The 27,844-nt window shown below is 43.0% G+C and overlaps 1 protein-coding gene across 1 annotated transcript; it reads right to left on the reverse strand.

Annotated features, from left to right (window-relative positions):
* Window positions 1-608: 608 nt before the first annotated feature.
* On the reverse strand, window positions 609-27,146 carry ahr1a (aryl hydrocarbon receptor 1a). The gene is made up of 11 exons (XM_056234451.1): window positions 26,694-27,146; window positions 20,311-20,498; window positions 8,043-8,131; window positions 7,825-7,914; window positions 6,347-6,470; window positions 5,272-5,402; window positions 4,448-4,650; window positions 4,108-4,217; window positions 3,446-3,587; window positions 1,303-2,593; window positions 609-768 (listed from the first exon to the last, which is right to left on the reverse strand). The coding sequence occupies exons 1-11, from the start codon at window positions 26,750-26,752 to the stop codon at window positions 685-687; spliced, it is 2,511 nt and encodes an 836-aa protein (XP_056090426.1). The 5' UTR covers window positions 26,753-27,146; the 3' UTR covers window positions 609-684.
* Between the last annotated feature and the right edge of the window lie 698 nt (window positions 27,147-27,844).

A 27,844-nucleotide genomic window follows, 5' to 3' on the forward strand; every position in this document is an offset into this window, starting at 1 on the left:
AAAATTCTCAGCTTAATTGAAAATATCCCTGACACGAAGTCAATGTAGAGTAAATCACCCAAATAAATCATATACTGTACAATATTTGTCTTTTGACTTTAATCTAAAGAGAAAACAAGCAGCAAGCATGTAAAGAACTGGAAATTAGATATTATAAACGTCAATACATATTTGAAAAACCAAGGCTTGTTTGGCATCTGGAGTTGGTCCACACTGTATATATATATTGCTTTAGGACACATTTTTGACAGGCCAATAGATTTGCAACATCTCATGAGAGACATTTAAAGAGACATTTATCAAAGCACAGTGACAGCACTGTTCATTTAACAGGGAAGCCACAGATTCTTATATCTAGCTGATCCAAGCGCGCTGGTTCTTCATTCATCTTAGACTTCATGCTGAGCCACAAGACAGTTGTGCCTTTCTTTGTCCATTTTCAGCCTTTCACCCCAATTTCTGCTTCTTCCCCCTCATCCTGCATTCTAATGGTGATCTTTTCTGGCCTAGGCATTATGGGTTCGTATGACCACACCTGCCATATCTAAACAGCCAATGATCATCACAGCTCAGAGCATGGTGACCTCTAATAAACAGGAACAAAGCTCCACCTTTTTTATTATTATTATTTTTCATGATTGTAAGCAAGTATCCTCCAAAAGACAGGTTTGGATGGGGTCTGTTCTAGTTCTGCCGCTGGCCGAAATGTTGTGCGAGATGTGCCGTGTTACTCTCCATTGTATAGTTTGTGTGGCCTCCATTCTGAAACTGATTAGAGAGATGATTTTAGTATGATTAATTATCTTAATGTCAATTCTAAAATCCCAAAGTCAATCTTTTCCAGTACCGATTTTACAGGCCTCACAATCAGTCCCTCACTAAATCTGCCAGATTTGTGACTGAATTATCAGTTATCAATATTTACAGTGATTTTACTTATACAGTAAAGTATAATTCAGTAAAGTACCATACAGTGGAATTCAGATATGGTAATGAATGTTTCGTTTCTGAACACACGCTGTGAGTAGTAGACCAATCACAACAGTCTAGGCCATCTGACCAAATTAGAGCAGAGTAGGCTCTCGGAAAGGAAGGGTTTACAGAAACCAAATCCTTCATCAAACCGTTTCAGGCATTGTGAGAAAAAGGGTGATGCTGCAATGTATTATGCAAAAATTAAAGTCCATTATAAAGAACCTTTTGTGCAATTGAAAGGATCCATGGATGTAAAAGTTTCCTTATGGAACCATAGAATTTTTAAGAGAGAAGGTAGGTAAACCACACGAGTGGTTTGGTTCTAACCTGGCCTATGTAAGCTTGTTGATCCAGGCTTGGTCGGAAACCTAGTCCTTCGTGCTGTCCTGAGTACCTCTTCCTCTCCATATCACCATCTAGGCCATTGAGCAGCTCCTCGATATCCTGAGCCGTGAACTCGCTTAAGCCTGCGTCACCAGCAGTGATATAAGGTGAAGAGAGCTGCTGGGAGTAGCTGATTGACACAGTGCTTAGATGGTTTCTGTAAGGGTGTTTCAGATCCACATGAGGTGTCTCCAGGTAAAAGCATCCAGGCTGCTGGAGCTCTGGCTGGAGGAGGGGAGGAACCTGCTGTGTGTCACTGGCTTGAACTTCAGTGAGGTTCCCACAAACCTGAGCATTTTTGAGTGTTTTACACACCTGCTGATCCAGCGGTGGAAGGTGTGAGCACTGTGACTGTTGACTCGTCGTCTGAACCTGGTGTTTTTGGATTGCAATGTGTGAAAGTTTGCATTGTGAGATTCCAGTCTCTTTGTTTAAGTGAGACATTGAGTGTTGCTGTCCTTGAGGATTGTTTTGGAGATCTGCAGCAGCCTTCAGTTCCGTTTGAGGTTGTATCCGTGTGAAGTGTTGTGTCTTCTGTTGTTCCTGAGGAACTAATGTGAGAGGATCACATGAATCTTCTGGGATTAACACAGGAGCTTGCTGTGGAGGTGTGAAGGTCTGAGTAGGCTTCCCGACAAGACACTTCTCCTTCACATCGTCCTGGACATCACCTATACTGTCCGTCTTCGTCCCGAGAGACTGTTGCACATAGGACAAGATGCCATCTGTGAGGTCTGCCACGTCATTTCGACCATCAAGGTCAATCCTGAGGAACAGTTCGTCTTGTTGTAGGGACTTCAGATCTTCTGGGCTGATACCTAAACTCTGCATGAAGTCCAGTATCTCACAGTTGTCATCTCCTCCAGAGCCAACGATTGGTTCTTGTTTGAACACAGAGCTTTCAGAGAGTGAAAGAACATTTTCTTGCCAGTTACTGGAAAAGATCCCACCAAGATCCTCATTCCCTAATCCCTGTACCGACACTGAGCGCTTATCTGCAGAACACACATATATTGACTCGTCCTGCTTCAGCATGGAGCCCAGCAGGGAGTCAGGGTCTACAGTTCCAGTGGTTCCGAGTTGGTTATTGTTGTCTTGAGCAGTGGGATCAGAAGGTGTGGTGTTACCCAGAGATCTGGGCAGGTTCATGTCATAGAGAACAGCCTCTCCAGTAGTAAAGCTGAAGGGAAGCATCATAGCACGCTTTCTCAGGTTCTCCTCGCCCTCCTCATCCCTACAGAAGACAGAATGACTCATTCTCAAGCAAGACACTTACAGAAACGATATTAAATGCAATTACCAAATAACAATATTAATACTAGATCTGAAAGAAATAAAAGTGCTTGTAACACAGCAAAAGTAAGCGTAGGGTTTAGGTTTCTGTTTTGCCACTTTGCTGACTATAGATACACATCCCCCAATACAGAAGAAAAAATCTGTTGCTACTTCTATTTCATCACGACTAAAAATTATGGATAAAAAAAATGCATGGATGAATCGGTCATAATAAGATTAATAACTAAAAATGTATTAAGCTATTAATGTTGTTTATATGTCTATGTGGTGTTTTTAATATGCTTTAAGACAAAACATGTGAAAAGTCATAAGTCAGCATAAGACACCATTGTTGAGTATTTTCTCCTTAAAACTGTAGTGAACCAAAGACAGTCTCAAAAACGCAGTTTGAAATCGCTGGTGTTTCTGATGTCACAAACTAACTTGTAACCAATCACGTCAATGTGTGATCATCAATGAGTGGATCTCTGAGCTGGTGGTGTGAGTGAGTGGAGGCGGGGCTCATTTGCATTTTCAAAGAACCGTGCATGCAAAATGAAGCACGGGTGTAGAGCTACATTCAAGCTATTTTAAGGCGTGGATATTTTTTTTAGGGATACAATTATTGACTACAGGGTTGACTACTGTTATTGATACAGTTTTATCTACAATTATTACAACTACGATTAAATTATCTGCGGTTACCTTTTGCTATGAATACTGCTTAATAATAAAACAACATAGGAAAACATATACAGAATATTCAATATCAAAAAGAGACAACTTCACAAAGACACAAATAAAGGCATACGTGATGACTCTCTGAGAGGCAATGATGTAATCTGGTTGCCCGTTTTTGTAGACAAGTCTAGCGTTGGACTGTACCCAAATCCAGAGGTTCTGTTTAGTCAACAGTCTGAAAACAGTTAACCCGCTTTCACCCGTCCTGATCGCTGCAGGGGAGAGAAATTATTAATTAATTTAAATAACCAGCAACTATGTTGCTACCATTAATAATAATAAAAAAATATGCTTTTAGCAGTCCCCTTTTAAAAGATTAATTTCAGATTTATGTATATGGTATATGTAGATTTGTCATTGGTTCTTGCACGTCAAACAAACACATTTGAGCTTCTATTTGCCATATTTGTTGTGCTCTATCTACGTATGTGCGCTGATCAATGCTTATATGTGAATAGAAGCCTAAATTAAATCTGTTCATAATATAAAGTGATCGTGTCTCTTCAGAAGACTTGGATTAAACCGCAATTCATGTGGATTACGATGTCTTTTTGTACTTTTGTGGAAATTTTGGTTGAATTTTGGTTGGCCTTATGGGATTTTTTATTTTTATTTTTTGAGTGAACTATTCTTTTAGAAAGCAATACAACTATTTCAACACCAGTTAGATCTCCACAGCGTGAGTGAGGTGAGTGTGTTTTCTTTATCCATTTGTGATAAAAGGAGGCTTACCCCGCATGTGGTTCTCGGCACAATACAGCATGTCTGCTGCATGGATGAACTGATAGCCTGAGCCGCGGTAAAACAGTTCTGCCTCTGTGTAGCCCAGAACAATCTTTCCTCTGTGGAGGAGGGGAAAAAAAAACATGGCTTTGAAAGTGAGAGATACTGATGGTATAAGAGCACCAAATTAAGGGTCAATTATTGTTTACAACAAAAATAAATATTTTTTTAAGTGGTACTGTATGTAATTTTTAAAACTTGCCACTACAAGTCAACTGAAACAAACTGAAGTGAACAGAGAATAAATCCACAAGCTTTTTCACACTTGATAGGAGCTAATATGTCTTACTTTGGGTCACATGCGGTGGGCGTGAAATCCAGTTTATGCTTGGTTTTAAACATGAAGCTCTTGGTGTGGATCTCCAGTATGTAAGGCGGCTGCAGAGGGCTGACCAGGGCAAACAGGGCCAGCTGAGGAGGGATGGGTTTGCCATCTGCTGTCCTCTCATTCTGCCCATGCAGGAACTTCAAACGCCCCTGAAAGTTCATGGCCTATAAAAGTACAAGCCATCTATTTAACACATTCGACCATATGTTAATACATTCCACAGCATTCAGCTAATTTTCCCCAACCCCTCTTTGAAACCAATATGAAGAGATGATGCATTTTTTTGAGAATTGTCATTTGAGCTATGTGATGTAATGGAAATAGCGACAGATCTATTTCGTCCATATTGTGATGTACATCCGAATTATCACCTTGTGAGTCTTGAAGCTGACTTCTGCTGATGAAACTGCAAACTATCTTCAGTAAAACTTTTCTTTCATTTATTATAATTCTGACTCTTGTCTTAATTAATCATTTCTGGTTCTGGGTGATTTTAACTGCTATGTACTAAAATTTTAATTAATCATTTGATACAATGCACTGACTGTATACATGTTTTTACATGTGCATACATGACCCTTCCCTAACACCTTAAACCTACCCTAAACCTTTCTCTAACCTTACCCGTATCCCACCTCAATAGCAGCAAAAAATACAACATGAACCCAATACAACATGAACACAATAAGTACATTGTACCTAACAATTATTTTTTTAAATGTAAATACATAGTAGTTAAAGACACCTAATATAATAGTTTTTTATTCATTATTATTTCAACTTACAAGAAAGCCAGATGAGTTGTCCAAGAGACATCTTAACCGGCAAACAAAACTTCGTTCCAGAAAGGTGGAGTTCTCTGGCGGCAACTCCTCTGGACTGTAGTGTGTCTGAAGCAGTGGTGAATCATGGGAATCTGACAAAAGCAAAGCAAGTGCATTTAAACTTGGTTATAGAGAAAAGAGAAAAGCATACTTAAATACAAAACTCTCTAAGATTATATAACATAGAAAAGGATAATAATGCATTGGTGGCAGTGTAAGTGTTTATATAACTCATTGTAGGTAGTGTCATTGCTGACAGCTGGATGTGCTGTGTGTGTGTGTGTGTGTGTGTGTGTGTGTGTGTGTGTGTGTGTGTGTGTGTGTGTGTGTGTGTGTGTGTGTGTGTGTGTGTGTGTGTGTGTGTGTGTGTGTGTGTGTGTGTGTGTGTGTGTGTGTGTGTGTGTGTGTGTGTGTGTGTGTGTGTCTGTGTGTGTGTGTGTGTGTGTGTTGTCTGACACAGCTGTCATGTGTATAACAATGACAGGCCTTCCAAATTGCCAACGTTAGATCTGATGCAAACCGATCCAGCTTGGTTGAGAATAAAAAGCCCAATTTGAAACCAGAGCAAACTGGCACAGCCTTTGAACACCATCTATAAGAGGCGGTGACACATATGAACCTGAATCCTCAGAGCATATACTGTATGTATCAAGTGAGCTGTTGGTTAAAAACATGGTCCATAACAAACACATTATTAGTTATTCTAAGAAAAAAACAAAAACATTTGGATACCTTAACCAAATGTTAGCCATCTGAATAATGACAACGTTTCAGATCCATTGTGAAGAAGTTAATTGAAAGGTATTGCTTTTATTGTTTTAAAATCATGTTATTCGAGGATTTATTTCATGAAGATTGTTAACTAGGATGTCTGTCACAATGGAACTTTGCCAAACTTTGTTTGCAGACAAATGCAATCCATCTTCATTGACTCTGTGTTGATGGAGTGGGGACAGAATGTTTCAGTTGTCCAGGCACAATGCTCAGGTCTGCTCATGGTCTGTCTGGAGAGATGTTTAGTTAACTTATTTTCTACCTTGCACTATCTGTACGGCGTCTAGAGTGCAGCTGGGGTTGAGCGCCCAGTGGAGCTGCTTCTGAAACTTAACCCGGTCTTCAGTGTGAATGAGCTCGTACACACACTGATGGATGAGATCCGACTGCAAACAAAACACATCGGTTTTACTGCAAGTAGTTTCACAGCTACTCATTACAGCTGGTACCAAATTTAGGAAGAAATCTGAATCTAAATGCTGAAGAAAAAAGAAAAAAAAATGGTAAATGTCTTAGCAATCAACCCGTTTTTATCTAATTTGTTCACAGCCTGCTTTGTCTGGCAAAACAATCCAATTCAAGTTGGTATTTGTTTACAGTTTGATTTCTGATTGCGGTGAGGAAGTGCTTTTAGAATCACATTTGTGGGAAGAAGCTGGAATTTCACACACAATAAATTAGAAAGCTGCTATGAGGGATTTAAAAAGACTGGTGACATAAATCTCTTTCCAGTAGCGTTTCACAACAACAACTGAAAAACTGGCTTAAATTTGGATAAAATCAGGTCAATAATGTTTAATGTATTGAACCTTGAAATGTTTTTGAGTGAGTAGATTCACTAAACTGATGAGGGATGTGTGCAGTGGATCGAACAAAAACTTGGATTGGTGAAATTTGAACAAACTGGACTGACAAACAAATTGCCAATATTCTTGTTTGTTCTTTTGTATTTTTGTTCTTGGGATGGGCATTGACACAAATTTTGATTCACAATCTTGCGATTCAATTAAATGCCATTCAATGTTAATCAATTTGAATGTGTTCTTGTTTCCTAGTTCCTGAGTTATTTGTAAAATATACGTAAAACTGCTGCATTTAGATCCTATACTCATCTCTATTTTCAACCCAACTGTGACAGATACCGATTAATATCAAGTACAGTACATGTCAATTTATCTCAAGGAAAAAAATACACTTGTTAAAATTAACAACTGATTTGTACACAAACATTTAAATTGAACATAAGGCCATTTTTATAATAACTCAGTTTTCTCCAGTTTCAACTCCAATTCAGTTTTTTATATATATAAACATTTAAATGATGGCTTTCCTAAACTTGTTTTTATGACAGATTTATTCAAGAGATGACCGGTTCACATGCCGTTTGAACTGAGGCGGCTACAGCGACCTGTCACACCACATTCAAGGCCATCCAAACGGTATTTATTGTTTGAATTTTATTATAACTGACAAAATTTGAAAGCTTCAAAAGTCTGATAACTGAAGACAGCATAGAATAAAAGATTGATTTCTGGGATTTAAGGATTAATATTGGTTGATCAAAATGAGAATTGATTAAAATCGAAAAACTTTTTTAACCCAGCCCTATTCTTTTTTAAACAGAAGGTGCTATAATGTAAATCCAGATCATTTCGGTCCAATTTAGCCCCTACAAATAAACCCTTTATTTGGGTTTCAGTTTCTTCCACCCCCACAATACATATGCAAACCAATACGAACCTGATGGTACCCCAAGTAGTCCTTAATGGTGGAGGAAGCATAGAAGATTGTGCCACTGGAGGTTACCACCAACACAAAGCCATTTATAAGCTATAAAAAAACGTAGGTAGATTAAGTTGTGCAGCTAATAAATCGAATTCTAAATCAGTTTTTTTGTGTTTTTGTCTAGATCTATGTGCTTGAATTAAAATACTAATGTTTCACAGCAGTGAATTCACCTGTAGTAAAAGTTCTCCCTCTGGAAGCTCCTGAATTTGTGGTTTAGTGTTATTTGCTAGTTGGCTGGAGTTCTTTGAGTTCAGGGTCACTGCAACAGCAAACAAGCATTAAAGCAAGAAGCTCTGCACAATAGATAAAACAGATAATACCAATTCTTCAACAAAGACATGATGAGAAAATTATGGGTAACCTTTCACAATATTTAATGTCATGTGAGGGCAGTTGATCAGGCATAATCAAACAACAGCACAACTTCATGCATTAGAAAGAATTCCCTGCATTAATAATGATAGTGAGAGGGAAACATGAAAAAATGTATAACAATGGCAACTTATATCACAGAGCTGTTGGCATCTGAACAACCAAAAAGTGAAAGCAAATCATAATGCCCAGTGGTTTAACAATACACAGTAATGGTTGAAAAATACTTGTGCTTGGCACACATGAGTCATGAAAGGTTTACTCACAGAATGGTTTATGACATGCAAGGGCAATGAGACGTATCTTAACAAACAGACATTGGGTCAATAACAAATAAGAGAGCCCATGTTAAAGAAAAGAAAAAATCTAGTTTAAAAAGCATGTGCCAAGTTCTATTGTTCTCTATTCATATTGGTTTTATATGATTTTGAAAAACTTTTTAATAATAACATAATAACGTATGTTATTTACATTATAAAATCTTGAAGAATTGATCTTCCCAACAGATACATTTTCAAAACAATTAATTAGTTAATTACATGACTGTAACAGTGACACAACGCATTTTCTATTGATTTATTTTAATTTGTTCAAAAATATATTTAAAATGAAATTGATTCATACAGTGGCTTCAATACAGCTATTCTACACTCACCGGCCACTTTATTAGGTACACCTGTCCAACTGCTCGTTAACACTTAATTTCTAAGCAGCCAATCACATGGCGGCAACTCAGTGCATTTAGGCATGTAGACATGGTCAAGACAATCTCCTGCAGTTCAAACCGAGCATCAGTATGGGGAAGAAAGGTGATTTGAGTGACTTTGAACGTGGCATGATTGTTGGTGCCAGAAGGGCTGGTCTGAGTATTTCAGAAACTGCTAATCTACTGGGATTTTCACGCACAACCATCTCTAGGGTTTACAGAGAATGGTCCGAAAAAGAAAAAACATCCAGTGAGCGGCAGTTCTGTGGGCGGAAATGCCTTGTTGATGCCAGAGGTCAGAGGAGAATGGCCAGACTGGTTCGAGCTGATAGAAGGGCAACAGTGACTGAAATAACCACTCGTTACAACCGAGGTATGCAGCAAAGCATTTGTGAAGCCACAACACGCACAACCTTGAGGCGGATGGGCTACAACAGCAGAAGACTCCACCGGGTACCACTCATCTCCACTACAAATAGGAAAAAGAGGCTACAATTTGCAAGAGCTCACCAAAATTGAACAGTTGAAGACTGGAAAAATGTTGCCTGGTCTGATGAGTCTCGATTTCTGTTGAGACATTCAGATGTTAGAGTCAGAATTTGGCGTAAACAGAATGAGAACATGGAACCATCATGCCTTGTTACCACTGTGCAGGCTGGTGGTGGTGGTGTAATGGTGTGGGGGATGTTTTCCTGGCACACTTTAGGCCCCTTAGTGCCAATTGGGCATCGTTTAAATGCCACGGCCTACCTGAGCATTGTTTCTGACCATGTCCATCCCTTTATGGCCACCATGTACCCATCCTCTGATGGCTACTTCCACCATGTCACAAAGCTCTAATCATTTCAAATTGGTTTCTTGAACATGACAATGAGTTCACTGTACTAAAATGGCCTCCACAGTCACCAGATCTCAACCCAATAGAGCATCTTTGGGATGTGGTGGAACGGGAGATTCGCATCATGGATGTGCAGCCGACAAATCTGCGGCAACTGTGTGATGCCATCATGTCAATATGGACCAAACTCCCTGAGGAATGCTTCCAGCACCTTGTTGAATCTATGCCACGAAGAATTGAGGCAGTTCTGAAGGCAAAAGGGGGTCCAACCCGTTACTAGCATGGGGTACCTAATAAAGTGGCCGGTGAGTGTGTGATAAGCATGGTTTCCATTTCAATTAATTTAGATATTAATTTTAATTGAAAATGAAACCATGCTCATCATAGAATAGCTGTTTTAAAGCCATTGTAGGAATCAATTGCATTTTAAATATAGTTTTGAATAAATTAAAATAAATCAATACAAATGCGTTGTGCAGTCATGTAATGAACTAATTAATTGTTTTGAAAATGTATCTGTTGGGAACATCAATTATTCAAGATGTTATACTGTACATAACTCCACAATACCAAAACACTGGCAAGAAGATACTCTTGTGCCAGGCAAACTCTTTTCTATTGAGAACAATGATCTATCTACAGTCTTCACGTAGATGCCATTACTTAGTCACTGTGTCAACAAACCCCTGAATTTTGGAAGTATGTGCCAGCAAAACATTGAGTTAATATCTCAACTGGTGTTCCTGCACTCTTCTCATGCAATGTCTGACCCTAAAGATCCCCACACACTGGTTCAAATGATCAAAACTTGGCAGGGTCTTTGATGCTACACAGCACCTCAGGTCAAAGTTTGCTGCTAGAGCCAATGACTATCAAACATTTCGTAACTCTTTTTCACCTAAGTCAAAATGTCAACGAGTCGGTTTCAATTACTCACGCAAATCCAGATCCTCCCCTCAATGGCCTCCAGAAAGTCGGAGTAATTACACGCAACAATCAGCACACCTGTTTAGCTTGTTTCTCATGGAATCCCTTCAATGCTGACCACCTGACTACACCTCTGAACTGGTCAGGATAATTGGAAGAATATAAGGTGGGAACTGGAAAACGGCTCTGGGTATTTTTTTACATGACAGGTTCTTGCTTAACAAAACTTGGACTGTTGCCTTTATAAATCTCGAAAAAGATGTACAACTGCATCTTTGAGAGCATAATTGTGTAAGGCTCGCCTGAAACCCATGCATACACTACATGAACTGTGATATTAAACTCTCTAAAAGTCTATTCTCTGGCTGACTTTAAACGGGCTAATTATTAACACTTGAAATATATGTTTGATCAGGGCAGTAGTTCAGATATGTGTACTTTCCCTGCCAACATTTTACATTTTCAATGCTAAATGTTTTCTATTAGTCAAATAATATGTAAATATATATACTTTAAAAGTTTGGGGTCGGTAAGCTTTTTATTATTATTTTGATGAAATTAATATTTTTATTGAGCAAGGGTGCTTTATTGATCAAAAGTGACTATGATTTTGAAATGATACTATAGACCAATTTTCAGTTGGTAAACATGGTGACGTTTTTCTGTGGGCGGAGCTTAGGTGGTGGCAGAACGATCCCTCTGGCCGCTTCACTAACGTAAAGTCTGCAAGTTTTGTTAGCTTGTTTTTAACAATGGCTGGAGAAAATCCGATTTTATCTTAATGTGCAAGGTCGCTCACTGTCCAGGACCACGATTGTTTTTTGCAAAAGTTAATTTTAACGGACGGAACCAGATTGGCCGACCCTTACACTCATTGATTGAGGATCTGACAGTATTATCGTTAACGCTACCTCCGGTTGAGTGGCCTGACTTCTAAACCTACCTGATAGAGAAACAGAGGGCACATACATTTTTAGATGCCTATAACTATGTGCTGAATGGTCAAGTACAAGACTTGTGTGGTACGATCCGCAGTTCTGCCGAGCCAGCGCGATGAAGACGACAATGTAAAGAGTGACATTACGGTGCAATTTTAATGAGGTGAATATTTTCTAGAAATAAAAAAAATGCAGATAAAGCATATTCATTTTTCATTGATTCTTGCACCCAACAACACAACAAGATGACATTTAATAATAAGAAGAATAATTTAAGATCCTTATTTTGTAGCCGAATCTGTGCTGGTTTGTATTTGCCGCCTCCAGTTTTCCCTTTGTTCTGCCACCAGCTAGCGCCGTGACGTAACTGTGACGTCGGCTGGAAATTGGTCTATATATAATGCAATAATTATACTATATATTATTACAAAAAATTTGTTATTTTAAATTTTTTTTTTTTTACATTTCTATTCATCAAAGTATCCTGAAAAATGTATCATGCATGGTTTTCAGAAAAATATCAAATAAATTACATTAAATATCAAATAAATTACATTAAATATAAAATGTTTATTTTAAATTGGAACAACATTTTACAATATTACTGTTTATATTGTATTTTTTATCATATAAATGCAGTAAGCTATAGAAACTTCTTTCAAATACATTAAAACAGTATCTTAGCGACCTCAAACTTATTTAGTTAATATATATTCATTTAACATTTACTTTGTAAAAACAAAGTATTGCTAAGACTTTGATTTGTAGTAATGATTTGTAGTAAATTTGACAGATATAATGTAACCAAAAGCTATGAATTCATATACACACTCCATTCACACAATGACATGATCTGTTAAAAGCTTTTGAACCCATTGTAAGCTATTTTTGCAATTTCAACTAAATTTTCTTATCTATGTTAATCGGCTAGATTAAATCAATGGAATTCAACAACAATGTTCAGGGCTGTTCCCGGGCCATCGGTTCATTCTTACAGTTGAGCATGCATTATATACTGCAACTATATGGCGCTATATTATCTATTTTCAAGTACCAACATTGCACAATATGTGCCTTGAATTTTGTGAATCCATACACACATTAAAACTTTTGGACAGCGGTAAGAAAAAAGTATCTGTCACCACAGAGGAAAGAACCTCCAGACCATTATTAGAATATTTTCAAAGCATATTTCTTTTGCATATTCCTTATGTTACCCAAATATGGGTCATCCTGAAATAAAACTGCCGAGAGACCGGGATGTCCTGTGATAAGCACTCAATCTATTACAAACAAAAGGAGGAACTCCATGCACTGCTCTGTCCAACTTCCAAATCTTAATGCTGAGGGCAAAAGCCTCTTGCCTAATGCCAGGTAAACTTCTTTGGCCAATTTCACAGACAAGGCTTAAGTCCGAGACTAAAATGCATGTTTGAGCTGTTTTGACTGAAAGAAACTTGCACTGATATATCTTAAAATATGTTAGTGAGTGCCATTGTTTTGTCTCAAGATGCACATCAGTAATATTTATTCTAAGGCATGTTTTAAAAAAGCTACTTAAATGTCCTAACTAAGGACTAATCCTGGCTTAATCTAAACCCTGTCTGTGAAACCAGGCCCTTCTGTTAATGTTTTCAACAACATATTCTGGTATTACAAAAACAACCAACTTTGGGTGATCATTAAGATAATTTACTTGTCAGAACAACTGCATTTTCTGCTCTTTGAAAGGAAAATAATATTGTTGCAGATCTCACCAGACTTCTGCTGCAAGGGTAAGCATTTGATTACAAATTTATATTTTACTTTCCGCAGGATCTCACACACCCCAGTGGCATCCTTTTATTTAAAAGAGCTCCCCCTACTTTCCCTCTGAGGATTGCAATGGCAGGCCCTCATAGGAGGAAACAAACGTATAAATATTGAGGTTCTCTTACGAGAGGTTCTCTCGTATTGCGTAAGTTGCTTGCGCTACGGGTAAAGTCATCTTTTCTCGAGATATTGAAGCCAAAAATTATCCTTAATTTTTCATATATTGTCAACGCAGTGCAGCAGCCAGCAGACCTAGAGCAGGCTATCTTGCATGCCCATTGGCTGCCATGCGGCAACTGCTGCAGCCTACCACTGAGCCTCGCGCGTGACGTCATACCCAATGAGGGCGCTTCGCGCCCACTACGCGTCACAGCCCGCCAGAAAAGGGGGGTTTGCTTAGCGTATAAAAGACTGGCTCGGGGGCTGCATCACTGATTTCAACATCTTCAGCGAAGCTCTTCGCATCGCTGGACTCGGAGAGAAGCCATCCACCGTTGAATCTAGCGACCAGCACACAGAGGACAGCGCTGAAGAAGCCGGCCGTCTTCGCCACCTTCAGGCTTCCGTGCCTGCTACGCCATCCGGCGTCGAGTATCCTTTTCATTTACTGCTTTTCTGCCTGTGAGTGTTTGCCGCCGCGACGCTCACTCTTCTCTAAAAGAGCGCGAGCGTTTTTATAAAAATGCCTCGCCTTTCCTGTGGCTCGTGCAGAGCCCCGCTCAGCGCCGGAGACCACCACATGATTTGCGCTCTCTGCCTGGGCCCAGACCACGCAGCCCTCGCCCTGGATTCGGGAGGCTGCGTGCATTGTGAAGCGCTTCCGCTGTCGACCCTACGGGCTCGACTCAAAGCCTTCACCACGGCCGCTGTCTCTCCGCCCTCCGGACCGCGCAAGAAGAAGCGCCGTTTGCAGAGGATACCTGAACCTGAGGTCACCGTGAAAGGCTCGCCGGACTTCATCCTGCCAGCCTCTCTCTCTCCTTCTCCGCCCCTCCCGGACGCGCAGCTGTCGGCTTCGGCCCGCACTGCCGCCGCCTCAGGGGACAAAGCTGAAGGAATTGACCTCGGTGACAGCTGTTCTATCCTGGCATCGGACAGTGAGGAGTGGTCGAGTTCCCATCACTCCGCCTCCTCGATCCAGGAATCCAGCAGGACTCGGGCTGGCGTGGACGCCGAGCTTTTGCGCCTCCTTTCTAAGGCCGTCGACCAACTCGGCCTGGATTGGTCAACTAAGCCTGCGCCCAATAGGCTTGACGGCTGTTTCCTCCACAGCTGCCGCCCACCGCCCGTTTCCAGATGTGCGCCTTTCCTGCCGGAGCTGCACACTGAGCTCTCGAAGTCGTGGAACGCTCCATTCTCCGCAAGGCTCCACTCACATGTCTCCTCGGCGCTCTCCCAAGTGGACGGCGCCGCCGAGAAGGGGTTCAAAGCTATCCCGCCAGTGGAGGAGGCGGTCGCAGCGCACCTTTGTCCGCCCTCTGCGAGATGGCGCTCAAAGTCTGCCCTCCCGTCCAAAGCCTGCAGGACCACCTCAGCCCTTGTCGGCCGCGCGTTTTCTGCCACCGGACAAGCTGCTTCCGCCCTGCACTCGATGGCTGTGCTGCAGATCCTCCAAGCTGATCTCCTCCGCGAATGGGATGAGAGATGCAAGGACCCAGCCGCCATCACGGATTTAAGGACCGCGACGGACCTCTCCCTTCGTGCTACTAAATCCGCAGCTCAGGCGATCGGCAGATGCATGGCCTCGCTCACCGTCACAGAGAGGCACTTATGGTTGACGCTTGCGGATATGAGGGACTCTGAGCGTTCCGCGTTTCTCGACGCGCCGCTCTCCCCTACTGGTCTCTTCGGCCCAGCGGTAAACGGGATCGTCGACCGCTTCTCCGAAGTGCAGAAGACCTCGCAGGCCATGAACCTCTTTCTGCCTCGACGCTCGAGCTCCGCTGCAAGCCGCCCACGTGAGCCGCCTGCACGGAATGTTAGCCAGCCTCCAGTTCAGCCCCAGCCTTCGCAGCGACGACAGGGCGGCCGCCCTAGATCGTGCTCGTCCAGCTGCCCCAGGCCGCCTCCCCCCGGGGACCCCGGCCCAGGATCGCGCTGAAGCCCGAGCACACGAAGTCCTCCTAGCCACGGCAGAGAGGAAAAGACGGCTGGGTCTCGCCGCGGCCGGACCACCGTCAAAATATCTCGTCCTGTCAGTCCCCTCAGAGAAGGCTACTGCAGATGTAGTTTTAGCAGCCAACGAGTCGGCAACACAGCCCGCTCGCCTGCACACAACCGCCGTTTTCTCGCCGACCCACAGAAATCTCAAAAAGAGTATAATTTCTGGCAAACCGGCTCACGCCGATGGTGTTTTAAGTGTAGAAAAAGTGCCCACAAAGCAGTGCTCACCCCTACACATAAACACGGAGCCCCACGTGTCTCACACACCCACAGAGCCCACTCTCATAAAGCTGGTAGAAGCCGCTCGAGTGATAGATGTAGAGAATGTGCCCACAGATTTGTGCACACATCTACTCACTGCCCGCTCTGTCACACGGCAACAGCCTCACAGCGGCCGAGTTATGAATGTAAGTCACGTGCCCGCCCGTGAGCGCTCACGCTTACTGACAAACGCTTCGCCCCAGGCTCCGCTCGCACAAAATATTTTCACAAAATGTTCCCCACTCCCAGTAGATGGGTCATTACAAGTGATACAGACAGTCTCCGCTGTCAGCGAGCCGCCGTTCCTGAGATCCGAGGGCGCGCGCGCCTCGCACACACCTCCGGTTCAGCTTCCCGAGCCCGCGATGAGTGACGATCGGAACCCGGAGTCCATTCTGCCCCTAGCTATACATGTAAAAGCATGGGAGGCTATTCCAGGAGTGTCAGAATGGGTGCTGAGCACTATAAGTCAGGGCTATTCACTTGAGTTCGCTCGCTGTCCCCCTCGCTTACGAGGACAGACCAAGAGATGAAAGTGAAAGCGGATGTAGCGCATCCACTGCTGTGCAAAGGGGCCATAGAACCAGTACCTCCTTCTCTGAGCGAGTCAGGCTTTTACAGCCGTTATTTTCTTGTACCCAAGAAGGACAGAGCTCTAAGACCTATCTTAGATCTGAGATATTTGAACAAAGCTCTCATGAGACGGCCGTTCAAAATGCTCACGACCAGACAAATTCTCGCGCAAGTTCGCCCGAGAGACTGGTTTATCTCTCTCGATCTGAAAGATGCATACTTTCAGATTCCGATAGTCCCCCGTCACAGGCCACCGCCCTAGCGTTCGGCCTGTCTTTAGCACCCCGTACATTTACGAAGTGCATGCACGCGGCTCTCGCCCCCTTGAGAGGAAAAGGGCTGCGAATCCTGAACTATTTGGATGACTGGCTGATTCTAGCGCAGTAAGAGATGGAACTGTTATCTCACAGAACTGTGCTTCTCAGTCATCTGGAAAGCCTGGGTCTCTCGGTCAACAGGACCAAGAGCTCATTACTGCCCAGTCAGTCAGTTTCCTTTCTAGGAATAGAACTGGACTCTGTGGCTATGACGGCCCGTTTATCGACACGCGCGCACGCCGTGTTCAACACCTGGCCGCATCTTTCCAGGAGGGCAGCAGTGCTTCTCTGAAGACATTCCAGAGAATGCTGGGCTATATGGCATCGGCCTCGGCTGTACTTCAGCTGATCAGAGTGACTCAGAGCTGCGTTTCGGCTCTGCAGCCCTGGTTAGCGGCCGACTGGTACCAGCGGGGTGTGACAATGGGAGCCGTCTCGTACCGAAAGTTCATCTCGACGGACGCCTCCATCCTAGGTTGGGGCGCCCTCTTCGAGGGCAGACCGGTCTTTGGCCTCTGGTCAGACCAGGAGAGATGTTTCCATATAAACTGTCTGGAAATGATAGCGGTCAAGAACACGCTCAGGCGCTTTCTCCCGTTCATACGGGACCACCATGTGTTAGTCCGCTCGGACAACACGTCTGTGGTGTCCTACATAAACCGTCAGGGCGGTGTCAGATCCAGAAGTCTCTGCCATCTGACAGAACGCCTTCTCGTTTGGTCTCAGCACCTCCTGCGCTCGCTGAGAGCTGCGCACGTGCCAGGCCACCTGAACGACGGCCCAGACAAGCTATCCAGGGACCATGTTCCCCCAGGGGAATGGTGACTGTGACTCCAGTTACTGTGGCGCCTTTTTGGCAAAGCGAAAGTCGACCTGTTTGCGTCAAAAGACAATGCTCATTGCCCGCTGTTCTTTTCAAAGAACGAGGATGCGCTGGCCCAAACCTGGCCCAGCCTCCCCCTTTATGCTTTCCCTCCGGTCTCTCTGTTACCACAGGTAATCAAGAGGATCAGGGAAACGCGCCACATGGTGCTCCTTATAGCCCCGCGATGGGAGAACCAAATCTGGTTCCCGGAGCTGATGCGGCTGTCACATACAGCCCCTTGGCCGATTCCGGTGAGGAGGGACCTCCTCTCTCAAGCCCGCTGCTCAATCTGGCATCCCCATCCAGAGCGCTGGTCTCTGCACGCATGGGTAATCAATGGATACCCGTTGTCTTGCCAGAAGGAGTGATGAACACGATTACGCAATCCAGAGCCCCCTCTACAAGGCGGCTTTACGCGTCTAAATGGTCTGTGTTCTCCAAATGGTGTGCCGATAGAGATCTAGACCCACGAACCTGTGGGGTCCTGTGTTTGCTTGGCTTCCTTCAAGAGCTGTTGGATAAGGGCAGGTCCCCATCCACGCTTAAAGTATATGTGGCGGCAGTCTCAGCGTTCACTGAGTCGGCGCGAGGTCAGTCAATAGGAAGAAATGAGCTTGTCATCCGCTTCCTTAGAGGAGCCAGAAGGATGAACCCCCCGCGACCCCCATCGGTTCCCATGTGGGATCTTTCATTGGTCCTAGAGGCCCTGAAAGCTTTCCCCTTTGAACCGTTAGACTCCGTTGACCTAAAGTACCTCTCGCTCAAAGCCGTTTTTCTGACAGCTCTGTCATCAGTTAAACGTGTAGGGGATTTGCACGCGCTATCTGTTAGCGCTGCGTGTCTTGAGTTTGGGCCAAATGACTCCAAAGTCATCCTCAAGCCAAGGCACGGTTATGTCCCAAAAGTGTTGGGCACTCCCTTTAGAGCACAGGTCATTTCTCTCTCGGCTCTGCCAGTATCCGATAGTGAGGACGATGCTAATCTCCTCTGCCCTGTCAGGGCGCTGAGGGCTTACATTACGCGCTCCGCCCCTTTCAGGCGTTCGGAACAGCTTTTCGTTTCGTTTGGTGGGCGCAACAGGGGTCTCGCCGCCTCGAAACAGAGCCTGTCCAGATGGATAGTGGAAGCTATCGCATCCGCCTATGGGTGTAAAGGCCTGCAATGCCCCCTGGGCATCAGGGCACTCCACTAGAGGCGTGGCCTCGTCGTGGCCTTGGTCCAGCGGAATTTCCATTCACGACATTTGTGAGGCGGCAGGCTGGGCCTCTCCGTCTAATTTTGTCAGGTTTTATAACCTGGAAGTTCCAGCCCTGCAGGCTAGACTTTTGTCAGTATGAGATGTGTGTATGTCTTGCCCAGATTTATCATGCGCAGACTACTCTCACGCGATTCTGGCTCTCCTGGTTGAGCCGCACTGTACGGTGAATATTATATGGACCGGCATCGCCACTCTGTATACCCTATATGTGCTTTAACATGTGCTGCCCCACACTGCTGGCCACCTGTTTCCCACTTATCTATGTTCCCCGGGAATCGCTGGGACTCATGAAGTGGATGCTGGGCGCGCACGGCGTTGACAATGGGTTGCCGTAGCGTAAGCAACTTACGCAATACGAGAGAACCTCTCGTAAGAAAACGTACTCGGTTACGTACGTAACCTCGGTTCTCTCTAGTAGAGGGAACGAGTATTGCGTAACCCGACCGTGCAGGCGCCAAGAGCGAATTTTCGCTTCAGCTGATGAAACCAGTGATGCAGCCCCGGAGCCCATCTTTTATACGCTAAGCCACCCCCCCCCCCCCCCCCCCCTTTTTATACGCTAAGCCACCCCCCCTTTTCACTTGCGTTTACTGTATGTGCTTTGCATGAAGGCTTGCAAATGGACTCTTTTGAGGAGCGATTACACTGCACACTCACCCCTCGCTCGAATCCAGAGTAAATCATCAAACTGTCATCTCCTACGTGTGTTTTGTTGATGAAACACATGCGCAGGTTACTTTCCTTCCTGAACAAGTGCGTCCGAGGCAGCATCCTAAATCGCATACTCTCTTGAGTAGGTACTTATTTTAAATAAGTAATTACTTCACGAGCGCTAAAAAGTATGTTCTATAGGCCTATAGTATGATTGTGTAGTATGAATGTAATCTGGACATACTACATTAGCCATGTAGTCATTATCATGTGATCTAGTCGCTCCACTGTCATTCATAAATCCTCTCCCGTGGCCTCATGGGATAGTAAAGTGTCCATCGTATACACACTTCAGAATCTCGCCGAAAGATGTAGGTCATCTCGGTACATGTGCGCAAAAAGTGTTGCTTTTGGATGCAGTCCACAATCCTAAACTATGACAGAATTTTATAGAAATTACATAAAATTATAAACAATAATCTTTCAAATTTGCATAAACTGGATGGGACTATTGCAGGGGTATCCAGTCCTTCTCCTGGAGAATTTGGCTCTAATCCCAATTAAACACACCTGAACCAAGGTAATCAAGGTCTCCAGGATTACTTGGATTTTTGGAGAATTTGGGGCTAAACTCTGCAGGACATTGGTCCTCTGGCATCAGGATTGGACCCCCTGGGACTATTCCATCCATAAATTTAAATACAGTCAGCACTTGTACAACTAGTATACAACTCCAGCTTCCGTTTACATGTATTACCATTGAAGTGACTTTTGGCCCTCAGGTAGCTCACACTTAGCCTCAGTATGGTGAGTTTGTCCATCTTGGATATGACCTCTTGTGGGAAGGGGAGCTGGCTGGCCAACCTGTCTAACTCTCCATTCAGCCGGTCCCGATGTCGTTTGGATGGATTCGATTTGATGCATTCAGGAGGAGACTTCTTTTCACTAAAAAAAGAGAGAAAACATTCGGCTTTACTGTAACTTTCAGATTAGTACATGACAGGATAGCCAGATATTCATAATTTCATATTTTGTAAAGTTTGCTCTATTAGACGTAATTAATCACAAACTTTTAGACTGTTTTTAGACATGGCCCACATTTTGGTAAGAAAAAAGCAAAAAAATATGAAATATGAGTAGAAAATAACGTGAAACACCTAAATTCAATGACCATGTTGAAAATAATATTTGTTGTTGTTACAGTTTTTTTACGATTGCTTTCACACTAAAATTAAACTTTTCCCACAATTAGCAAAACCTTACACTCATGGAGCAAAACAAAACACAAGGCTAGATTTGCACAACTGTAAGCACATTGTCAGCTTCACACTATTTGCAAAACATTACACACAGTGATTTACAAAACACTAAACACACTTGTATACATCAGACACAGAAGTATATCATGATGTCACTTCCTTGCAATTCCAAAGCACTGAAGCTGCGTCCCAATGTGCATACTATCCATCCTAAATAGTATGTGACATTAGGAATTGTCAATACTATTTAGGGCATAGTATGCACATTGGGACGCAGCTTGACTGTCAAATTACCACACCTATGAGCCAATCTGTTAAACACAGCCATCAGGTGCACACACACATGATTGCTAAATTGTAGACACACCAATCAGGTTTAAGCACTATAAAAATGCAGCAGGTAGGTTCACCTGCCTTTTTTCAGATTATTTTTTATGTTTGTTGTTGTTATTTACTGTAATTGTAACCTGTACTGGATACAGTATTTTACGTTTGTCTGTTGTTTGCTGAGCTAACAGTGTTATGCACACTAATGTTTTGTTGTGATTCTCCGGATTTGGGTATATGGAGAGAAATCAATGATATTTTCCTCAGTCTGCAGCATTGGTCTTGTGTAGTGTTTGGTGAACTATTGTGTAGTTGCACTTTCTCTGTGTACTTCATTTACAGTAGCTACTCTAATCACTGAGAATTAGACTTGCTAAAAGTGTTTTAGGTTAGCAACAGCAGTGTGTAACTGGTTCAAAAAGATTTAAGTCATATGAAATGTGTGTGTTTCGTATGGTAACAAAATATTGTTTTGTTATAGTCGTGTAGGGTGATATCAGGTAAAATGGGCCATTTAAGGTTTGAGGGTCCCAGCCCCTCTGGAATTTACAGCCAATGACTGCAAAGGATTTCAAACTGTTGTCATAACTGTGCTTGACAAGTAACAGGTGATTTGATTGGTTTATGGTTGCTATGGTGGGCGGGGGAATAATTCAAATCAAGACTACACCAGAAAGCTGCATGGTAAGTAGCCTGGCATACCAAATCTAAACTATTATAAGGATGATAAGTCTATAAAAAAAAAAAACATGCACATAAAAAACTATGCATAATATCTGTCTTGATGGCATTAATCAGAAATAATGTTGTTAGTTTGGTATATGAACATATTTTTTGTAAAAGTGATGTTTTTCTTGGCGGCCCAATTTACCTTAACCCACTGAGGTAAAATGGGCAGCATGGTTTCAGCTAAAATGGGCCATCATCTGTGTCACTTACAAACACACACAGACACACACACACACACACACACACACACACACACACAGAGAGAGACACACACACACACACACACACACACACAGAGAGACACACACACACAGAGACACACACACACACAGACAGACAGACAGACAGACACACACACACACAGACAGACACACACACACACACACACACACATACAGACAGACACACACACAGAGACACACACACACACAGAGAGACACACACACACACACACAGACAGACAGACACACACACACACACACCATGCCCCCCACCCCAACAGTAATAATGGTAGTAGATATTTTATTTACAGTGAGTATGGCAAACGAGAAGGAAGCGAGAGGAGAGGAGAGAGGGAGAAGGAGAGAGAGAGGAAGTGAGAGGAGGAGGAAGGATGAGAGAGGAGACAAGCAGAGACAGGAAGTGAGAGAACAGGTGAGGAGAAAGGAATGCAGAGGAAATGAGAGGAGACAGAAAGAGAGAAAAGAGAGGAGGAGCAAGGACCAGAGAGGAAAGGATGCAAAGATAAAACAGGGAGGGAAAGGAAGGCCAAACAACTACAATCTGTGGAAAGTTGAGAGGATGAAGGAGGCCTTAGATGAATACAGGGAGGGAGTGAAGAAAGGAATTACAGTGAGTGTGCACCTCTTGTCACGAGCATGGGGTGTGCCGCGATCCACACTGCAAAGACGCATCAGTGGAAAGGTGACTGCCATTGAACATGCGTCAGGGCGGAAGCCCTACCTTCCAGAGGAGGCGGAAAGGGAGCTTGCTGCCACCCTCAAGACCTTGGCTCAGAGGGGGTTTCCCTTCACAAAACGTGATGTCCAAAAAGTGGCCTTTGATTTTGCAGCCAAGAACAACATATCTGGTTTCTCCAAGACAGCAGGGAGGGCCGGATATTACTGGTTTCAGAACTTTCTAAAGCGCAACCCAGAGCTTGGGATGCGCAAGCCAGAGGTCCTGTCTGCAGCACGGGCTGCTGGACTCAACAAAGAGGTGGTTAGCCAGTGGTTTAACCAGTATGAGAGCCTTTTGGTAGAGCTGGGTATTGAGGGCACACCGTCACATATATGGAACTGTGACGAGTCTGGGCTTCAGGACCAGTTCAGTTCGACAAAGGTCGTTGGACAGGTTGGCCAGCCATGTGTGGAGGTGTGTGCCGGAGAGAAGGGGGAGACAACGACTTGTCTGGCAGCGTTCAATGCAGAAGGGACATACAGTCGAACGATAATTATTTTTAAAGGGAAGCGTGTTCGTTCTGAGTGGCTACAGGGATGCCCGGAGAACACCAGCGTAAGGTGTTCGGACAATGGCTGGATTACCTCTGACCTTTTTCTGGAGTGGGGTCAAATGTTCATTCAGTCCCTCCCCAGGGATGACCCCAGGCCCCACCTTCTCCTCCTTGACGGCCACAGTAGCCACGTCTATAACCTGGAGTTTATTAAGCTACTGAAGAATGTGCACATCATGTGCTACCCTGCCCACACAACCCATGCGCTGCAACCGGCGGACAAGGCCCTCTTCAAGAGTCTAAAACACCACTGGGACCAGGAAGGGAGGAAGTGGACGAGGATGATGGCTGGGCAGAAGCTGTCAAGGATGGAGTTCTTTGCGGTGTTCACCAGGGCTTGGGCAAAGGCTGCCACTATTGAAAATGCTCAGGCAGGGTTCCGGGGGACAGGGATGTTCCCTCTAAATAAAGATATTCTCCCTGAGACTGCTTTTGCCCCCAGCAAGACCACCGAAAGAGTGCTACCATCCACTCTACCATCTCCGCCCACAAGGCCGCAGTGTCTCTTACCCCCGCCCACAAGACCACAGTCTCTCCCATCCCTGCTGACCTTGACCCACTCTGCCCGCCAGCCGTCAGCCCTGCTCTCTGGACATCAGCCCTCCCACCCGCCAGCCAGACCTCAGTCGCCTGCCGATCCGCCAGCCAGACCTCAGTCCTCTGCTTCCCTGACACCCCTGCTACCTGTGGAACCACTGTACTTTTTCCCAGAAGATGAGAAGGTGGTGTTTCAAGAGGTTGGGTTGGAGGATGTACCGGAAGAAGATAATAGCCGCTTTCCGACCGGAGGGACTTTTGCAGTTCCTAGAACCTAACGTTCCTATAACCTTTTTTTTCGCGTGTTCCGACCGGACTAAGTTGGGGATTTTTTAGTTCCTCAGACCGTAGTTCCTATAACTCTTTCAGTACCTAGTCTAGAGCGAGGACTTTTTTAGTTCCCTTTCCCTAGGTCTACGTTGATTGGTTCAACTTATAAGTCACGCCCAGTGTCAACACATTTTATTCACTGTCTGTTGCAATTCGCCTATCTATGTATGCTATGCTAACTCATAACATAACGCATTCAACCAGCTAATTGCTATGCTTGCTAAACTTACCCGTCGTTTTGTTTGTCTCCTGCGCTCTGCTCTTCTATCTTCTTCCATTATATTACTTAAGATCATATTACGCTGGAGCCTTCGTCTTCTTTGTTTCTCTGTACAGAACTCAAGCATAGTCTTTAAACGCCGCCGTTCGTACTCGTTATTAAGCTCCCGGCAAGGCAGAACAGGAACATTCCGATAGCCTCCTCCATGCTGGTTTGTTGTTGTTGTATGTGGCGCCGCCGCCGCCGCCGTGCTTGCGTCACTCCCTTACCCCTCCTACCAGTTCCTATGGCCACTTGGCCAGTGCGAACGCAAACAGCAAAACCGAGTTTGGGGGAGAGTAGTTCTTAGAACTGTTTAGAAGTGGACAGTTCCTATAACTAAGTTCCTGTAACTACTTGGTCGGAAAGCGGCTAATGACCTCTTCAATCAGTTCACACCACAGAAAGAAACCCACTCCCAGGATGAAGGACCTTCCACCTCCACAGTAAGTGATATAATTTATACTACTTTAAAATTTAGGCTACATGACATGTTACACATGCATGCTCACGCAAACATACACATGCACATTCATGCACGCACGCGCACACACACACACACAATTTAGTCCCTAATATAAAATGTACACCAAATAATTATTCTATTTCTTGCAATAACATAGGCTCTTTTTTTTTCTTTCTGTTCAGTCTGTGAGATCGGTCTCATTCACTGACTTGATCTCAGTGCCGCAAAGGGAGAGGGCCATCAGAAAGAGAGTGAAGCCACCCTCATATAACCTAACAAGTGAACAACACATTGAATACATTAAAACAAAAAAGTCATGCAAGCAACCAGCCAAGCAAGGCAGCAAGTACCCGGGCAGCAAGCAACCAAAAGGGGAAAAAAAGCAGGGCAAGATAAGCAAATCACCTTGCAAAGTCTGCAACACCCACTATGGCGACCCAAATGACCCTAAGGCTACTGAGGAATGGGTAAAATGTGATCCATGTTCTGCTTGGTTTCATGAGAGCTGTGGCGAAGAGAATGGTATCTGTGATGACGATGGTTTCATTTGCAAAGACTGTGTTTGAAAAATGTTTTCATCACACACAGTTATCAATTCTGAAGTGATTTTTTGTAATTTGCTCATTTCGTTCTAAATGTTGTTCACACACACACACACACGCGCGTTTTTAAATGGCACATATGAAATATGTTTGTTTAATGCAGTTTAAATGTTATGTGGCTGTATAAGAAATTGTGTTTTAAAATTAAAATTGATGATAAATTGCTATTTCCCTTTGCAGTTTGACTGGCCCATTTTACCTGAACAGCTGGCCCATTTTACCTGAAACGGCTCATGCAAAAAAAGTTGCCACAGCTGATGTTTCAAGAACTGTAGGGCCTAAATAATTATATTTTATTACATAATTTCAACACAAAATTATCAAAAACAGTCATTATTAATCATAAAACCTCATGGAAAAGGCATTTATGGTATTGTATTATTGTCACAAACGATTTACCAAAAAGTGGCCCAATTTAGCTGATATAGTTTTGACAAAAGTGTTCCATTTTGCAAATGATCTTAAGTGTTGTGTTATTGGTTGTGCTACTTTTTGTGTAGTGTTTTGACAAACCTGTTTTCAAAATTGTGCTTAAGCAATTGAAAAAAACGATGTGTGTGTGTTATGTGCCCTTTTTTACTGACTTGAACGTTTCGTTCAGCAAAATGAACAAATCTCTTCTTTTTTTTAAGTCAGGAGATCAATTTTATATTTTCAATGGTAATAACACGTTCATATGCGCAATTTTTTATAAATTTCTTTTAATATTCCGATTTAGGAACTCATAACGCATGCAGCCAAATATGAATTATGGAAGCACACATTATTAGTTCACCTCCTGGTCCTGGGTCGCTTATTTGCCATGTGACGCGCAAAGAACGAATCGTTCAATGAAAACGCTCAAGCACAAAACACGGTCGAACGCGTTTATACGTCCAAAGTTTCGCAAACACAGTCTGGTTAGATTTTGGAGAGAGTGCATCGACACCACTCAAAGTTGAGTCAAATTGAATTCAGATAACTATATAAAGAAATACTAAAACAAAAACTATATCAAAAATATGAACTATGCCACGATAGTCAGGAGTCTGGTGAATAAACAGGCTGACGCCGTGCTGTAAGCTGAGTAACGTTATGTTTAACTATTAAGCAGCCTTAGTAAAACAATGATTTATTACCTTTTCTGAGCAGGTTTCCTCCGTTTGCGACTTGCATAAACATTACAGGAGCTCATCATAATTCCCACAGAAGATTCGTGGTTATCTGGGTGGTGCTAGCAGGCTAAACTTAATCTGCTGTTAGCTTTCTGCCCAAATAAACAAACCTTACAAAACTAACAATTACCCGGTAGTGGTCTTTAAATCTGAAGCATTCACCTGTGTTAGTAAACAGTTAAAGCCCATGGTTGACACGAGGGCAGAATATAAACACATCCCTGTCATTGCTAAGCTAAAATGACAAGCTGTCTGTCAATCTAACTAACATTATCTAAGTTTCGTCTAACTTTCTAAAACTCTACTACTGACTCAAACGCACCCTTTGCTCTCTAAAAAAAATTGTATTCAGCTATACTAACTAACATAATAGTCCAGGGCTGGCTAACTTGTAGTTAGTTTGACAGTTCTGCTGTAACTCAGTGACAGACCAATGTTTGGTTTTGACAGTCTGATCAGAGGCAGGGCTTCTCCCTCACCCATAACCTGCTAACCACTTCCTGCAATTCCTTTTCAGTCATGGGGTGAACCAGTATGCAACTTCGTCCAAGTACCCCAAAACCCACAAAACTGCAGGCAACAAAATATCACAGTTATTGTTAAGCCATTATAAATATAATACTGTAATATGAACTGTATGAACTGTAAAACCAATAAATATCTTTAAAGAAGCATTCTGCAATTTATTTATGTTTAGTTTTTATGACAGTGTGTGACTAATACTAAGTTACCAGTTTTAGCATGGTAATAAAAACAAAATGTTTAAGCAAAATTAAAGCTGTTCAACATAGCATGAGTTAATTGCACTTTTTTGACCACTTTGAATGACTTTACTGATGAAGAAAGTTGAGACGAAACTCTGAATACTAATAAAATTTATTAGAATATGATATAAATTAGAACTAATTACATGGATGTAACAAAGGTATATGCCACCTTAGCAGAATTTCATATTTAAAATAAATGTGTATAGACATCACATTTTGTCTGTATTATAATTGTTTTTGATTAATGTCATTGACTATTACAATTATATAATTTGCCTAAGTTCATCTGAGGATGTAGAAAATGAAATTGCTGAGCCTATTAATGTTTATTTATTTATTATTATTATT

The sequence above is a fragment of the Rhinichthys klamathensis genome, unplaced genomic scaffold (assembly GCF_029890125.1).
Source record: "Rhinichthys klamathensis goyatoka isolate OS25496 unplaced genomic scaffold, OSU_Roscu_1.1 h1tg000395l_1, whole genome shotgun sequence".
In the NCBI taxonomy this organism is placed as follows: Eukaryota; Metazoa; Chordata; class Actinopteri; order Cypriniformes; family Leuciscidae; genus Rhinichthys; species Rhinichthys klamathensis.